Here is a 17,823-nt window from a genome sequence, read left to right as displayed (position 1 = left end):
GGGAGGTTATGGTGCGTAAAAATAGCTCTAAATGTAGGACCTAGTCATTGGATCAGGGAAGAGTTCAACGGATTAACATAAAGTGATTTTTTATGTAAGGCATTCATCCTAAATATTCAGCAATATTCTGAGGTGTTCATATAATTTAAGTTTAAAATATAACAAGTATGACCATAATAGTATCAGAACAAATACTGTTTGCCTCACATTTATTGAAGATTGTCCAATAAGTTTCACTTGCAAAAATTAAGATCGCCTAAAATGTATCTTTAATCAGTTACATGTGTGCAACAATAAGAGAAACAAATTAAACTTGCCAAAAATGTAGAAAAGAAATACTCCAATAGATATTTTTATTGAAAATATTTACAGTTTCCCTCGCCACATAAAATTTAGCACCACAAAAGTGAAAAAAAAAAAGTTTTCATGATCAAAAGATTGTCTGTGAAGATGTTGGTGATGAACAAACTGAATAAAAAAAGACGCTTCACATTTGATCACAGCATTTTATAATGAATTCAGCAGTAACTGAAACGAAATGGTTAAGCATGGATGTTAGACAAGGTTTCCACCGAACACAGTGACCCAGATTGATTTGGGATGATTCATTCCTCTCTGTCACACCCCTGATGGAGAACGCTGGCGCTTCGTTTTCTGCAGCAGTCCGTTTAGACTCCAGGGAGGGGGATGAATGTTTCTACTGTTTGCTTTATCTCAGTCTCTGCTGGCGAACTGTAAAAGAAAGAAATCTCAATCTCAATTGATGTAAATGGAGTTTTTATTAATTATTTCTGCAGCAGCAATTCTAATCAAAAGTTAACACAAATCAAAATAATTTTGAATTTTTGTTTCTTTTGTTGATTTGAATCATTTAAGTAAGTGTTTAAACAAACTATAATTTAATTATGCATTTTCAACAATCTGCATTAATAATAAAGACATTGCTAGATCGGGTACTGGTGAAAATAGGCCGGATCCACTGGGGCAGATTTATTCAATCTGCTTCTATGATACATTTTTCGATTAAAAGTCGCTTTAATAGCAGAAACCTTTACCCCTTTGTGGAAATCTGTCCTTAATAAATGTAATAAATAGATGCATTCATCTTTAGTAGGATTGATCATTGATCATGATCACCTCATCATGAAGTATCTTCACAGGTATTTCATAAAAATAATTGATCAGACAGCTGCAGTGGATCCAGAATGCTGCTGGCAATATTCTCACCAAATCTAAAACATCAAAACACAACCTCCTAGTTTCAAAGACCTGCTCATATAATAGCCTTTCAGTACTCCTGTTAGGCTATAAATCACTGAATGGCTAAGATACATTACAGACTTGTTCTCAGGGTATCATCCACCCAGACCTCTCAGGTTTTCTGGATCAAGTTTGTTCTGCATAACCAGAACCAAACATCGTGGAAGCTTTTACTTCTAATGTTCCAATAATCTGGAATAAGCTCCCAGAAAACAGTAAAAGCACTGAAACCCAGACTTTTTTTAAATCAGGATTAAAAGCATTTTCTTTATATTGGCATTTGAATGTGCCTAATCTTAAACATTATTAGTTTAAGTTTTCAATCAAACTTATTGTAACTTTTTTTGTTTGTTTAAATATCACAGCAATGCACTTTTGAATTATATGCTTCTGTAATATATTCTATAATGAAACTTGCCTGGCCTTATGCCAATCTGAAGCTGTCTTTGGGGATATACGTGTTAAGATTTAGACATATACCTGCTTGTAGAAAAAGGTTTACGGCAGTCTCTCAGAAAATCAACAGTGATGATGATAAAATGGATCCAAACAGAGCTCTGATAATTAAAAAGTATCAGGATCTGAGTCAGAATTGGATGCAAGTGAAAACATTTTGATCGGTGCATCCTTATTTGCATTGGCAAAATTATGAATATGTAAAATGTATATATATATAATAAGCAATGTACCCACAACCCTTCCCAACTTGTCACTTTGTGTTTTGCATGACAGCCAAACGCTTTTTATAGCCATGAACAAGCTTGTGGCATTACTCTAGCTGTGGATTTGATCTCTCCCATTAGCAGAGCTGTTAGAGTTTATTTTAATTGTTTGGGTTCCTCTATGGAGTCACTTTAATGTGTAGTCCAGACTTTTAGGTTTCAGGTCAGGAAAGTAGGCTAAAAGATTTATTAATTGAAATGTTGATGTTTTAAGAGTTACTGTGCTGTTAAGTTTTCATTTTCTGAGCTGTTAAATGAAAATTTATAAATTCTCAGATGCTAAAACCTAATATGAAATAGAATTCCTAGAAACATTGCTGGCTTTTAAGCACTGTGGTGGTAGCATCCATATATTTGCATTCATAAATCCAGTAAAACTATATTTATTCAAGCTGTTTGTTGTGTGATTAGTCCACCTTTAAGAAAGATGAATATGCATCAACAAAAACATAATCCACCCTATTATGAGATTATATACTGTAAGCTTCTAGCTGGAATTTACTCTTGCAAGAAAAGTTATTTAGAAGCTTTAGTATTTCTGCATTGATAAATTTTCGATAACTAAAAAAAAACCTTAACATTTATTCTGAACAGAGTGGGCAGTACTCACTCATGTCGTTGTTTCTTGTGATAGCCATGGCCGCTCTGGCACGGGGACCCTGCTGGTTGAAGTGATAGCCGAACTTGAGGATACTGGAGTTGTTTTCCAACATGGAGGCAATCTCCATCTCAACTGTGTCGCCCAGTTTCTGCCTCTGTAGGAAAGAACAGCAATTCTTCTTAAAAAACAGCAGTCTATTTGTTTGTTTTACAGATATTGATTAGTCCAAACCTAAGTAGGAACACATCTGTTGTTTACCTGGTTGTCAATCTTGAGCTCTACCAGTGTAGCATTACTAGCCATGGCTTTAATGATGGCCATCATGCCATCTGAAGTGATGAAATTGGATTCAATGTTAAGACTCTGCAAGCTGGTGTTTTCCTGTAGCATCTCAGCACATGCCTGGTGACAGTTGCACACAAAGCAAAAAGTTACGTTTTGTAGTTATCCTTTAAATAAAAAAGGCATTTAATTTGAATTAAAATCTGCCTTTGGAGAAAAAAAAAATGCATCTTAAATAAGAAAAACATCTCCATTATCTAATTTCAAGTGCGGTATATATATAATTACCCTATTTAAGGGGTCAAAATACTTGCTCTTTTAGCAGATCGTTTTACTTGCCTGCTAAAATGAAGGGAAAATGAACATATGTTAAGAATTTTCTTTACTTCATTTTAAACCAGCTTATCTGGCTGAATATTTAGATTTTCTTATTTGATATTTTGTTTTATTATCTAACTAAATGTATTGTAATTTAGAGAATGCATAAACTACAAAAGCACTCGGAGAGCGGAGCCATCTGCCAAGAAGCTAATTTCACCTGATATATTGTGACTTCCATCTTAAGGTAATACCTGTATTCACAGAATCATAAAAAAAAAATCCCTGGATCCAGATGCTGATCTGCACCCTTGCCAAAACTGATTCATTTGTTGCCAGTCACAATACACACCTTCTTTGAAAATTTCAGTAAAATCCATTTATTATTTTTTTAGTTATTTTGAAAACACACAAACCAATGCAGATGAAAATATAATCCAGTTCAGAGGTAAATATATGTATTAAAGTAGGAAATGTATCTGATTCAAAATAAATTTTAAGTATTAACGCCAGAATCTCAAATATGTCTATTTTTCTGCAATAGTTTTAGTTTAAAAACACTGATGTACTCACATAAGCCACAGGATCATTGCTACGGGTCGCAGCGATGCTCAGAACCTCCACATGGGAGTTCTCCTTCATTGCCTCAAAGACCTCCTTTAGAGTCGGGATGGGAATGTCCTGCAGGTCAAAAAGGTCTCCTTAGTAGTCGTGATATGAGTCAGGTTCAAAAAAACATTAACTTTTCTTTAATTTATATATTTCATAGACCAATATATAATGTGTATTAGCAAATGGTGAAAAGCGCATGAATGACAAACAAAAAATTCCAGAAGTAACTTAAAATTACTCTGAATTTAAGTTAGGTTTCTTTTGCAGGATTAAACACATATGTTGAATTTCCCTAAAATTAAAGTCACACATTTTTGTTTATCTATATTTTAATGCACCATTGAAAGTACCTTGATGTTGTTAAGGTTGACCTCCGTCAGGGAGCTGTCATTGCTGATGATTCTCTCCAGGGTTTCCTCCACATTGGTGGTGTTTGGAGGTTCTTCGGGGAAGCTCTTGAACGGATCTGGTTTCACAACACCTGAATGTGATAAGGAAACACAAGAAATGCAAAGATACATAAATCTAGTTTATTTAACACTACTGAATTAATCTTCAGGGATTAGATACACGTTGAAAAGAAGCTGCATTTCTTAAATGTATATCACTCACTGTTGATCCCCTCTGTGTTGGCGATTGTGCCTGTGGTGCCCAGAGCATCGTAGTACTGCTTGTTGCTCATCAGAGTGTACATTCCAAGGATGGCTGCAAGTACAGGGAGCTGTGTCACTGTCACTATTCAGATATAAATATCTTTACATTTGAATCAAATCACATGTCAGATCCTGCTTGTTGTCAGTATTTTATTTTTTGAGTCTGTGCTTCTACTGTGTCTCTACACTTCAAATATGCCTGAAAACAAGTTTTTATTCAATGGTTTGCTGGCAAACCAGATTATTGTTTTCTTCTTTGCATTTAAAAGAATCTAGAATCCATGTGCTTCATGATGAAATGTCTGTATCTCTGTCCTTCAGACAAAAGTACCCTTTTGTTTTGTCTGAGTTAGGACTATGTGGTTGGCACAGATATTAGCTCAAAGAGGTCCTGGGTTCTAACTCTGGCCCTGGAGTCATTATTCAGGGAGTCTGCATGTTCTCCCTCTCCATGTGTGGGTTCTCTCTGGGTATCCTTCCACGGTCAAAAAATATGAGTGTTAGGTTAATTGATTACACTAATTTTCTCTTAGTTAAGAGGCTGTGTGTTCCATGCAAAACTGATTTAAAAACACTCAGCAAAAACCTTCATTTGAGAAGTTATTATTTATAATATAAATTTTCCTATTACAATGATACAGCTAGATGGATATGCATCTAGATAAAGGAGCAGATGAAGACTCCTGAAAGGCTGCAATGCTGAAAAACTGTGGCTGTGTGATAAATGCAACAGTTGTTCCCATAAAAACAACAAATCACATTTGGGTTCAGAAATTCACCCACTTAAATACTGAAATGCAAAATATTTATAGGAACACATCACGCTGAGTATTTTCTTTAGTACAAGAAAATCTCAACAAAAAACTGGTAAACTGAAGTACCAGGATTTCCAAAAAAATAAAATAAAACAATAGTGTTTCAATTTGAAATTGTTCTGTTACTCTGCCACAAACAGGCTTAAACTGAAAGGGAACCAGACTTTTGCTCAGTTGTTTTGAAGACGTTTCCACACCTATCCAGGAGTCTTTGTCAATACTGTTGGCAATCAAATAGCCACCCCTTGTTCTTCTGGATTGTTGGAGCCTTTTGTTGTGCATTGGCTATGTGATCAGTCTTTTGAATCATAAAACAAGTGCTTATGTAATTTATTTGGGATGAGTTCCATGACTAAGTTGTAAATGCTTGGAAGCTGAAAACGCAATCCTCCCCCTCTGATCATTGATGGCTTTTCTCTCCTCACAAAGATGGCTTCCTTCACCCCTCTTTCAAACCATGTGTCTTCTCTGTCCAAAATCTGAACACTCTGGTGTTCCAAGGTGTGTCCTTGAACACCAGAGCTTCTGGCTCTCCTATGCTGTGCCACGCGTTTGTGTAATTGTTTGGTTTCTCCAACGTAATAGGCTGTGCAGTCCTCACTGCACTGAATCGCAAACACAACCCTGCTCAGCTTGGGTTTGTGTGTTGTGCTGAACCAGTTTTTGTCTGAGTTTGTTGTGGGGTTTGAAATTCACTGGTATGTTTTGTTTGGAGTTTCTCAGAAATTCCATGCACATATGGAATTACAATGTTTTTGCGTCTCTTTGTTTTCTCCTCTGTGTTGCATGCAGTGTTTTTTTCCTGCTAGTTGTTTTGGCCGACTTAACACGCCTAGTTTGGATAACCACATACTTAAAGTGATTTCCTAACATGTTTTTGTTCCTGTTGTTCCTCCTCTGTAACTGAAGGAATATTGTCAGGCTGATAACTCAGAGTTCTGATCACAGAAAGTTTATGTTCCAGCGGATGATGTGAGTCAAAATGCAGGTATTGGTCTTTTGTGTAGGTTTCAGGGGTACACCTCAGTATTAAGACTTCCATTGTCTTTAATGTGCACAGCACAGTCCAGAAACGGTAACATGTTGTTCTTCACATTGTCTCTAGTAAACTTGATGTTAGTATCCAATGAGATGATGTGATTGGTGAATGCATCAACTTCCTATGTTTGGATTTTTAACCAGGTGTCATCCACGTTCTGAACGAGTGAGTTGGTTGTGTTCTCTTGTGGTTGTGTTCCGTGAGAGCTCTGCTCTCCACCTCCCCTACTGTATATAGATACCTGCAACAATGAGCGAAACTGGGGAGCCCATGGTGCATCCATGTTTCTGTCTGTAAAAGTTATCACTGTATTTGAACTGTTTGTTGATAAACAGATGCAACAGGTTACAATTCTGGTTAAGTGTTTCTGTCTTTCAAGGTTTCCTGTTCCAGTTGTGTCTTAACTGTGTTACTGCTTGTGATTTGGGAGTGCAGGTGAAGAGAGGTTACATCAAACAAAACAATGGTTTCACATGGAGCAAGTCTCAAATGCAGGACTTTGGAAATAAAGTCTGTGGAAACAAAATTGTTGCAAGATGTTTTGCAATAGTATTTGTCACTGAATTAATCCTGCTGACAATGGGCCTGAGGGGGAACCCTTCCTTGTGTATATTTGGAAGACCATATATGAATGGTATTGCATCCCCTGGGTACAGTTTATAGTAGAGAGAGCGACAGATAGCTTTCTCTCTTTCCAGATTTTGGAGATAGTCTTTTCTTTTTGTAGATGTTTGTAGACGTTAGTCGTTACCTGACATCCATGACCCAGATGACTGAGAATTTACGCAGGAATCTGTTACCCTCGTTTATGAAAGACCTAAAAAATCTATTTATTTTTTTGCTCAGCTGATAAATTTATCACAATCAACTAAATACAGTTTTTCTGACAATATATATATATATATATATATATATATATATATATATATNTTTTTTTTTTTTTTTTACCACACCAATCTGATCTAGAAGCCAACTGCTGTGACAGCACCCACCTACCCACCCACCAGCCTCATGACCTGGTGTGGGGAACCATGGGAACCTTGATGGAAAGAGAACCCAGGGAGGGCAGCTGCTTGTTAAGGGGCAGGGATTTATTTGAGGGATGTAGGGGTGTTTCTAGCAATTAACACCCCCATGACATCCGGCTTGACCCTAACAATAATTCATGGTAGCTTTACAAAACACAATGGACTGCTGAACTCAAAAATAAAGTCAGATTATTAACAGTGTTTTTCTTAAAACAGGACAAAATTTAAAATTCAACTTCACAGAATAACTTGTCTGATGCTGTCTGAGCTCAGAAAGGTATTTCTGTTATATTTTTCATTTTCTACTGTAGCCCACACAAAGACTGACAGGAGCTAACTGAGATTTAATCCTGATCTGGATGCTGTCCAGGGTCAAACATGTGGTGGCTGTAACAGACCGATGGTGCTGGACAAACACACCTCCCTGTTCTGCCTTTATGGATGCCTGCTCGCCTGACCGGATGTCAGAAGACTGTTGCTGTGTATTCAGCCTGCTCTGCTACTATCAATAAAATGAACTTCTTTAAGGATTCAGTTACTGCATGGACAGAGTTAAACTCAATTGTTTCAAGCTTAATTCTGTGAATTTGTTGTTGTTTTTTTCTTTTCTATAAACTTTTATATAAACTGCCAGTGTTTGAGCAGCCCTTTTCTCTTCAGCTGGCTATAAAGCTCTGTTCTGAAAAATCCTCCTGTGCATTTAGTCAAAGCTGGTGCTAAACCAACTGGAGACACATTCTGAATCCTAAACTTTAGTTTAACCATTCTTACCCTCAGGAAACATTGAAAACTGTGTCTTTTTTACACAGTGTCTTCCCACATGTCTGCTTCAGACAGATACAGTATCATTTCTCACACCGTCCTGAGATCCTCCCCACCCTTTCTTCAGTGGCCTCAAGCCAGTCTTATTTATTTTAGAGTTGCTGAGCCTGGGGAATTGGAACCTGCTGCATTTCTGGCAGCGTCTGTTTGCTCGGGACAACTTTGCCATCTTAGTGTTGAGGGAAACAATTTGAAACCAACAGTAGAGACAACAGGCCTGCATGATTGAACTATGTGGGTCAGGGTGGCTGCAGTGAAAACAATGAGATCACGCCATGCATTGTATGCCATTATTACAGGTTGGTCTGCAGCTGCTGTTGGGAAACCCAATTGGGAAAAAACACATTAAGGCAAAGAAAAATGTAAACTTTTTTTTGTTTGTATATCTTTTAGAAGTGATTTTCTCTAGAAAAGCATATCGTTCTAAACTCTTTTTTATCTTAAGCACTTTGGTTGGACATATTTTTTTTTTATAATTACTATATTTTTATGACACTTTTATGGTATTTAACACATAATACTGCTATTCAGACTTTTTAGAATAAACATAACAATGGTCTTCTAACCTGCAATATCACACATCTCTGCATCTGTGGCATTTTTCAAAGCTTCTTCCAGCTCTGGCTCCAGCATCACCTGCTCATGCATGGGAATCTCCTTTGGCTTCTTAGGTACAAATGCCTTCCCTGAACACAAAAAAAAGGCAAAAATAGATGAGTATATGTATATATTTACACACACAAAAACACACACGTTTATGACATGTAGCAGTAAAAAACTATAGTAGTATAGAGTATAGAAAAACTATAGACTAGAATGTTTAATTTAACCATGTTATTTATGCACATGACGTTATTTCAAATGAGATTTTGCAGATGTTTTTATATGGTTTAAATAAAAAAATGCTGATGACAATTTTATTTGCAAAACTAAGAGTTTGGAAGCAGTTGTGAATCCAACACTGCATCATATGAGGGACATTTTAGACAGGAAAAAATATAGAATTCTTACATTTCAGTATCTGTTTGAATACATTATTTAAAACTAACATATAGTTCAGAGATGTCAGGTTTTTTGGGGGTCAAAACATGCTGGGCAGCAGCTGTATAATGAACTTAGCCTCACAGGTCAGTGAGCGGCAAATCCCACACAGACCTGAATCTAAGAGCCCTGAACTTTGGTGCACTGGTGCATTGCAGACTGCAATGCTGTGGATGTTTAAAAAAGATGAAAGAAGTCTTTGCTTTTGAGATTAAATCATGCTACAGGTAAAGTGCTCTTTAAGTAATTTTTTTTTTCTGAAGAGTTACAATTTAATATTTTTTGCATTTAATTTTACTACTTTTCATTTTGTTTCTGTAAATAATAGAAATAGATTTTTGCACTTATCAAAAAATAGCTTATATTTTCTGTATACCCTATCTTCTACTGTTTGCTCTTTGTATGCCTCTATTAATCTTTTTTGTAACACTGTTTATGTATGTCAATTTATTTCTACTATAAGGGACCAATAAAGCTTTTATCATCATCAACATTGCATAAAGAGCTAAGAGCAATTGACCTTTCTTTTGGCCAGTGAAGGGCACCAGGTCCTCCCTGTCAGGATGCTCCAGCGCCTGCTTCTCCAGGTGCTGCAGCAGGGCATCACGGTCAAATGGCCCTGTCGGACTCTTCTTCGTCTGGTCTCGCTGTCGCATTCCAGCAGGGAGCATAGCATTCTAGGAGATCCCAAGATCAGTTGATTAAAAATCAAGTTTTACAAGTTAACACAATTACTAAAAAGAAGCTGTGACATCAAAGGTTTGGGTATCTGTTCTTTGAAGCAGTCGAATGTTTGTTTGAGAATACTGGTGAACAAATAAGTCCATGATGGCCAAAGTACACACCAAGTTATATAAAGCAGTGTAACACTTTAGAGCATGAATAATTTTTAACACAATATACCAAACTTCAAACATCTCAAACTTCAAACGACTCTTAGGTTTAGCATCCTAAAAGAAAGAAAAAAATCAATCCAAACCACCAAGATACTGTTTGTCCATCTACCTGACCTGACAATCAAGCAGAGATAGCAAAATTGGAGCAGCCAAGATGTCCAAGGTAACTGTGGATGAGCTGCTCAGGCTGTAAACTCTGACAACAATCGCTCTGCAAATTTGACTTTTTTTAATAAGAGCATCAAAAACAAGGGATTTTAGAGAAAAAAGTAATGAAAAGCCTTGTATGCAGTTTGCCAAATGCCATATAGGAGGCAATGCAGTAATGTAAATATTGAAGGAAGACAATTGATAAGCCCAAAAACACCATTCCCAACATAGAGCATGGCAATAGCAGCTTTATTCTGTGGGGGTTCTTTATTTTAGCTGGTAAGATTATGAAATTTGTCAAAATGTGGAACAGTTCAAGGGTAACGAATATAATGTAATATAAAAATGACAATATAATATAATAATTACAATATAATATAATAATTTTTGTAATAATCATTTTGCATTGATTATGAAAAATCTGTCCTAATTTAGAGTTAGACCATCAGTCCCCTGTGGCTCCAAGGTGAGCGATCGATAACTGACCACATGCAGGTTTACTCCATACCTCAGGGTCCATCTCCTGCAGTTCATACTCCAGCTGCTCCAGCTCTTCAGGGCTGAGGCCTTTGAGGATGGCATCCTCATCGATGTTCCTTGGGTCCGACATGGCTCACATACACTCACTCATACACACCGCTGCAACCCCCTGGATTTAAGGCCACTGCGTGGAAAGAAAGGAAAACTTGTTAAAAATATTTCCCTAATGGCTTTCATATATTCGTAAGAATGTTAAATTCTTTGAAATGATAAACACTCAAAAACAGACTCAGGGATACATGTTGCTGTTCATGTTAAGCACTCAGCTCTCCCAAACTTATACCTGATAAAACTGTAAATCAGAAGCAAGGAAAACAGACTTTTTACTGAGCTAACCAGCTGCTTAACTAGTATTATAAAAAAGTGATGCTGGTAATAACAGATGCATTTCAGGTAATCAAACAACAAAGACGAGAGCAGCTTTAAACTAAAACATATAAAACAGATGAACTAAACACTGATGCACTGGTACTGAAACATATGACACAAAGACAGCAGGGTCCTTGTAACATTAAACCCTTCGCTCACCACATAGCAACTAAGAATAGCAGAATGTAGAGAGGAGTGAAAAGAGCAATCCCTTATTTATCATTGACAAACACCCGCTCATACAGAAGCAGGCCCACCCAAAACATATCTGCAGACACTAATGCAGGACCTCTGTCACACAAATAAGGAGCAGATGGTTCATCGTTCAAAGGAAGAGTTTTAAGTGAATGAGAGAAAGTATGCCATGTTCGGGTTTAAAGGGCCAATGTTTTCATCTTTGATCCAAATCTTCCTCAACTGTGAAAGAGAAGTAAAATCATCTTTGGCCAAAAAAATACCATCAGAAAAGTTTGAATACCAAATAAAGAGAAATTCAGAAAGAGCTGATCTGAAGAATTAACCCTTCAATTTACTGGTTCCTTCATCTTCTGACTTTCACATAGAGGATATGTGGTTCATGATAGAAACTATGACATCCATGATGCATGTCAGGGTTGAATATCACACCCATCATGGCGATTTGATTCAGTATCAATTTCCTGACCCAACATTTTGATTATTTTCGATACTCAAGAAAACACCACGATACCATTCAATTGTTTTTTTTGTGTGTGTTTGTTTTTTTACCTTACAGGCTAGACAATGTTTCAAATTTTTTAAATACATCAATGAAAGCTGTAATATCGTAATGCATTTTATTTTAGAAACGACAGCAAATAACAGAAGTAGCAAAGTTGTTCCAGGAGCAAATGGACAAAAAGATGAAACCATGAATCGATACGGTTTCGGACGTGTCGATGCATCGGACCGCAGCCTGTTGGATCGACGCATGTATACAAAATGACCATTATTTACAGGTCTAATGCATGTGGAGCTGAAATGAAGCTTCTCTGTTGTATGAGCCTCAGCCAAAGATAAAATATATATATATATATATATATGAACTAAGTGTAATAATTTTGAGTTGAACTTTAAAAGAAAATTTTGCCACGTAGGAAAAAAAGTTAATTTATATTGTGCTTGTTTAGTTCGAATTAAAGGATCATAGACAGCAAAGGATCAGAGAAGCATAGCAACGGGTCTGGGAGCTTAGAGAACGAAGGGAAAGAAGCTGCTCTCTTCAAAAACAGCACAGAGTTGGTTTATCCTAAAACATGCTCTAATACCTGTTGAAACGGTGCCAGTCTTTAATTGAGGACACATTCACAAGGCTGTGCTTTAACAACCTTCATCTCTAACTGGGAAAAGTCATAAACCAAACAACAAAACTAACCTGTCTAAAAACAACCCGACCATTGCGTGCGCATCATTAAAGTATTTAGTGCTAATAAATTCTCTCTGAGCTCATATTACATTGTCTTAGTGTCATGTTTGTGCTGTTTTTAGTTTTATTTTCATTCAAAAACAAATTACTAATGTTTTAGACAAGAAACATTTAGGGCCAAAAAAAAAAGATACACAAAAACCTCAGAATCTATTAATAAATTCAAATAACGGTTAAGCAAGAACAAACTGGTGATTAAAACTGGTTGTTATTTGATAAAACTGGTTGTTATTTTGACCTCACTGCTCTGCTGGCTTCCCATCACTGCTGCTCTAATGTGTAAAGCCATCAACACAAACTCAGGATCCCAAGGTTAGGTGTTGAGGGAGATGGAGGTGATTCAAAGGACAAGGAAGAAATACTTTTTGCAGTCACTTTTTTAAATAATGGAGCTTTTAAACCTCTCTCTGTTGAACCATTAACTAAGACAGGAAAACCCTTTCTATAACAGTTTATGTAATTTCTGTGTGTTGACCTTTGACATGCAAGGGATGGAACAAAATAAAACCAGAGAATAATGAAATATAGATAAAATGTCATAAGGGGGAGATAATAAGAAACAATGCTTTACTGTGTCAATGACTAAATACATCATCCACAGCAGAGCATTACAGTGGAAGAATGCTCACCTATTCTTCATGGAGGGTCTAACTGCATGAAGATGCATGAAGCAATTTCATTAGAGGAAACTTTTCTTAAAATTTAATTATTGTTGTTCCTTGTGTTACTGCACCAGTCCGCTTCACTGGAAACAGTCAGTGCAATAATGAATACTGACTTTTCCCCAGAAGCTCCAGTAGAGTTTCCACATGAAATAAACAGGCTATGATCCAAGTTGTTTCTGCTTCTGTTTATTTTCCAGTTAAAACTCTTCTGCATCTATAAGCTCCTGCTTTGAGGTTGATTTGACTGAGACTGACAGTGGTAGTAAAGTCTTATCAGTTACAAATACATTATATAAGGTTTAGGTACTGAAGAGGTAAGAGAAACGCAGGCATTTCTGACAGTTTCTGATTTTAATAAGAAAAAGGAAAAAAACTCAGACTCCTTTAAGACCTTTTAAAATATAAGAAATAACATACGTATTTGTCTTTATAAGAAGTGGAGAAAAGTCCTTGATATATAAGATGAATCTGAGACGTAATAAAAGAAGAATAATCAATTTAAGACACGTCTATAGGTTAATTTTCTACTGCACTTACAAACCAACTGGAAACAATTTGTGCATCTATTGGTTTGATTGGATTCATTCTTCTCTAGATATCCTAAAACATGTGCTTACTTAACCTACATCATTGCATGTATATGGTTGAACTAGAACATTTACTTTCAATGACCGTTCTCATAGACTGTATCTGATTTCCAGATCTATATTAGACAGGCTCTAAAATGCAAACATATCAACTTTATAGCTGACTGATTTCTACAAGAAAGGTAAAGTAAGTAAAAATTGTTTCCCAGCTTTTATGTTCCTATTAAATGTTTAAGATTTTCTCAAATATTTTTACAGAAAATAAATAATACAAAGACAATTTTGATGCACTTTTGAAAGCAAAAATGAATTGAAATGGGAAAAAAATTGTGTGTATTAAACACAGTAGCAGCTCCTCCTTAGCAATAGTTAACTATAATATTGTAAAGTTACATCTCTCATTTCATCCAGCTTGTTCTTTCATTTGAACCAATTACGTCTGTCTGTTGATCGCTGTCATTACTGAGGTTCAACCCTCACTAAAATGGTTGATGTTTCAAAGCACACCTTTACCCACCGCATCTGATTTACCTGTTTGTAGTTTGTTTTTATCAATTAATTTAATCTATAAATGTACTGAAAATGCCTGTTTTTGAACTTAATGGTTTGGATTTTCCTTTAAGAAATGAAGCAATGACAAATAAATGTTTTCTGCAAAAAATAAGATCAAATGTTTGAGGTTAAATTTCACACAGTGGGAGGATATATACACCTCAGTCAACATCTCAGTCATTTGAAATAATAAAATGTTTTTTACCTAACTCTGCTTTGATCATCTTTCATCTTTCTTTTTTTTTTATGCAATTGTAGCCAAATAAGAGTTTTTAAGAGCATGGCTGGGGGCTCATTGAGCAGCAGACCTCTGTGAAGATCTCTCACCATTAGGGGGTCATCTTCTCCACGCCTTACCACCCGAGTGTAACATTCCAAATCAGCCCTCAGATTAATTTTAGCTTCACAAGTCAGCTCCTTTCAGTCGTGTCAATCCTCCCCAGCTTGGGTTGCTACTTGAGACTGTGTCAGAGTACCATTTGGAGCCCCTTGAGAGCAGCTTTTAAAGGTTTTATTTGAGGAAAATAACCCAAAAGACAATCTGATCCAAGGGGAGAAACACAGATGTCAGCCGATAATGGAGCTTTACTGGATTTAACAAACTTTAGCTGTTCTCTCTCCAACCTACAGCTTCCAGAGACTCCAAAACATCTGTGACAAATCAGTCAAATAGGGATGGGAAGCTATCAGAAAGTCTACCTTGCAAGAGCTGAACAATTTTTTTTTTTTTTTAGCTTAAATTTAAACCACATTTAGCAGCAGGAACACTAAATAAAACTGAACAGTAAATATATTAAAACGACTCACATACTTGTCCAGTTCTGGCTATAAGGACCCAAATCTTCTCAAAGTTGTCCAAACACAAATAGGAATCAATTAATTAATGGATCCCCGTGTAGCAAAGAACAAACAGCAGAGATAGGAGAAAAAATCCTCCCACTTACCTTCACAGAAGCACAGGGCTGAAGCCCCTCAGCAGGACAGAAGCTGAAGTTAAAGCAGGTTCCCTCTCTTTAGTTTTCCTCCCCCCTCCCTCTCCTGTTTCTCCTCTCATGGGTCAGGCTTCAGGGTTGCTATGCCTAGACGAGCTCACCAACAGCACTTTGAGAAGTCAGCATTTTATTATTTTGGCTGTGTGACAGAGGAGGGGGTGGCAGGGAGTCATGTAGAAGAGGGAGACAGGGAGAAGTGGAGCATGATCATCAGGCTTTCAATTATTGAAAGGAGTCAAGCAGATGAAGAAAGCCTGACATCTGCTGGATTGAGTAAGGATGCACACTAGAAAAAAAATGCAACCACAACAGCCTCCAAAATAACTGAGCTCTCTGGTACAAATGTGCACAAAAAGCTTAAACTTGGTGACCCCAGATACCAGTTTCTGACAGTTAGTGTTGGAGATCTTATTAATATGCCTCCTGTACCTGCCTCCTCACTGCTAGGATAACCCTGAAGCCTCGGTTGGAAGGACAGAGTTGAATACAGCTCATTTTGTGAGACAAACGTATTATATTTTTACATTAAACATAAAGAAGCTAGCAATTTTATTTCAATGCTTCTTAAAAATAAAGGCTTTTTGTTTTGTAACTGATTATGTTTATCCATCTGAGATAAAATACAGTAGGACTAACCATCAACAATGATGACACAGGGAGGAGTGTTAGGCTAGTGGTTAGAGCAGTGCACTTGTGCTCTGAGAAGGTTGCAAGTACCCGATTCGATCCCCACAGCCTGCACTCTAGGTTCCTGAGCAAGACCCTTAACCCCTAATTGCTTTCTGGGCGCCACAAAATGGCAGCGGGTTGCTCCCCAAGGGGATGGGTTAAATGCAAAAGTAAATTTTTCCAATGTGAGATCAATAACATTCAATTACTGCATGAAAAGATGTTTAATAATCTTTGATAAATCCAGTTTATATGACTGAGTGGCCGATATAACTCTGTGTCTGGTTGTTTCTGACAATTTATGGCTTTTAGATGATAGTGTTTAGCTATGGGCTCAGCTTTTACTGTGACTAACTTGGCATTTGGAAAGTTTATACACCCTCCCATTGAAAAAATGGTAAATTCACAATAGTAATTCAGATAAAACAAAACTGAAAAAGGAATTATAGATTAAAAAAAATATATAATTTCAGTGAAATTAGGTATTATTTTTGAATCCGTTTTTAAAAAAAAGTAATTCTAAAAAGAAAAAGAACCTTGCTCATGAATAGTAAACCGACATACCTTTCAACAGGAGCAGAAGTCTGACTGAACATTTCCTGAACATCACAGAAAACACCTGATTTCAGTGATTGCCTCAAATAGTTACTCAACAAAATTTTCTGTTTAGGATCTCTATCGGACTGTTTACTTGTTTTTTTTTATTTTTATTAATACATCCATTCATCCATTTCCCCCCGCTTAGTCCTTGTCAGGGTCACTGTGGGGCAGGTTCCCATCTCCTATCGTCTATGGGCGAGAGTGGAGCTACACCCTGTACAGGTCGCTTGTCTGTTGCACAGGTAATACAGACAAATGTATTTATAGATATAAATTCAAAATAAAAGTCATAATTTCCATTTATCATTATTTCCATTTATTATTACTTTTGTCAATTTCCATTTATATTACTGCCAATGGATTTTTTGTATGTGCTCTCTTTCATCCCTAACAAGAAAAATGGGTCAGAGTTCATCTACTTAAGGGTTTCTCTCCTAGACAGAGCCACCTGTGGAGCTAGTTAACTGTTACCTTTTCTACTATAAAAACATATTTATAAATCAGTTGTTCTATGTTCCTCTTATATTTCTGCTTCTGTCTCCTTTAACCCCAGCCTGGATTTGATAGAAGGCCGCTCACACTGAGCCTGGTTCTGCTGAAGGCTCCTTCCTGTTAAAAGGGAGTTTCTCCTCTCCACTGTGTCTCCACTGCATGCTTGCTCGGTGTGAAGGGTTTCCTTAGAGTCAACGCCGCAACCCAAGCTCATATTTGCTGTTGCCAGATGCTCATCCAGGAGGAGCAAATGCTACAAAGTCAATGGCTGAATGCTGTCTGCTTTGACAGAAAACCTTTAGCAAAGCTGTTTGTGTGACTCCAAAAAAAGGAAATTGGCAAAGCATAAACATAGATTGTTAGATACCTGTTCCTTTTTACTGTCAAGCATTATTCCACTTTGACTGGAAATTAAATAAATAATAAATAAATAATTTGCAAGACATAAAATATGTTTTTTATTGCAATTTCAAGTTTTTCTAAGTGTTGAAAGCAGCTGTGTTTTTTTCAGATGAAGTAGATATTTATATTGAATGAATGTGCTTAACATGTAGGTGTTAATAGTGTAAAGATGATACAGTAGACTACCTAATAGGCAGAGGTGTCAAGTAACAAAGTACAAATACTTTCTTACTGTACATAATTACAGTTTTTAGGTATCTATACTTTACTCC

General features: G+C 36.6%; 1 protein-coding gene across 1 annotated transcript; it reads right to left on the bottom strand.

The window, feature by feature from the left end:
- Positions 1–350: 350 nt before the first annotated feature.
- tmod4 (tropomodulin 4) lies at positions 351–15,497 on the bottom strand. Its single transcript, XM_015373727.1, has 10 exons — positions 15,341–15,497; positions 10,748–10,903; positions 9,714–9,870; positions 8,719–8,838; positions 4,408–4,500; positions 4,146–4,276; positions 3,757–3,864; positions 2,842–2,985; positions 2,593–2,737; positions 351–732 (listed from the first exon to the last, which is right to left on the bottom strand). The coding sequence occupies exons 2-10, from the start codon at positions 10,847–10,849 to the stop codon at positions 710–712; spliced, it is 1,023 nt and encodes a 340-aa protein (XP_015229213.1). The 5' UTR covers positions 10,850–10,903; positions 15,341–15,497; the 3' UTR covers positions 351–709.
- Positions 15,498–17,823: the final 2,326 nt, after the last annotated feature.

Source organism: Cyprinodon variegatus, unplaced genomic scaffold (assembly GCF_000732505.1).
Source record: "Cyprinodon variegatus isolate N-32 unplaced genomic scaffold, C_variegatus-1.0 Scaffold0, whole genome shotgun sequence".
Lineage (NCBI taxonomy): Eukaryota > Metazoa > Chordata > Actinopteri > Cyprinodontiformes > Cyprinodontidae > Cyprinodon > Cyprinodon variegatus.
Note: the sequence above shows the minus strand (reverse complement) of the source record. Positions and strands in the feature narration are given on the sequence as shown.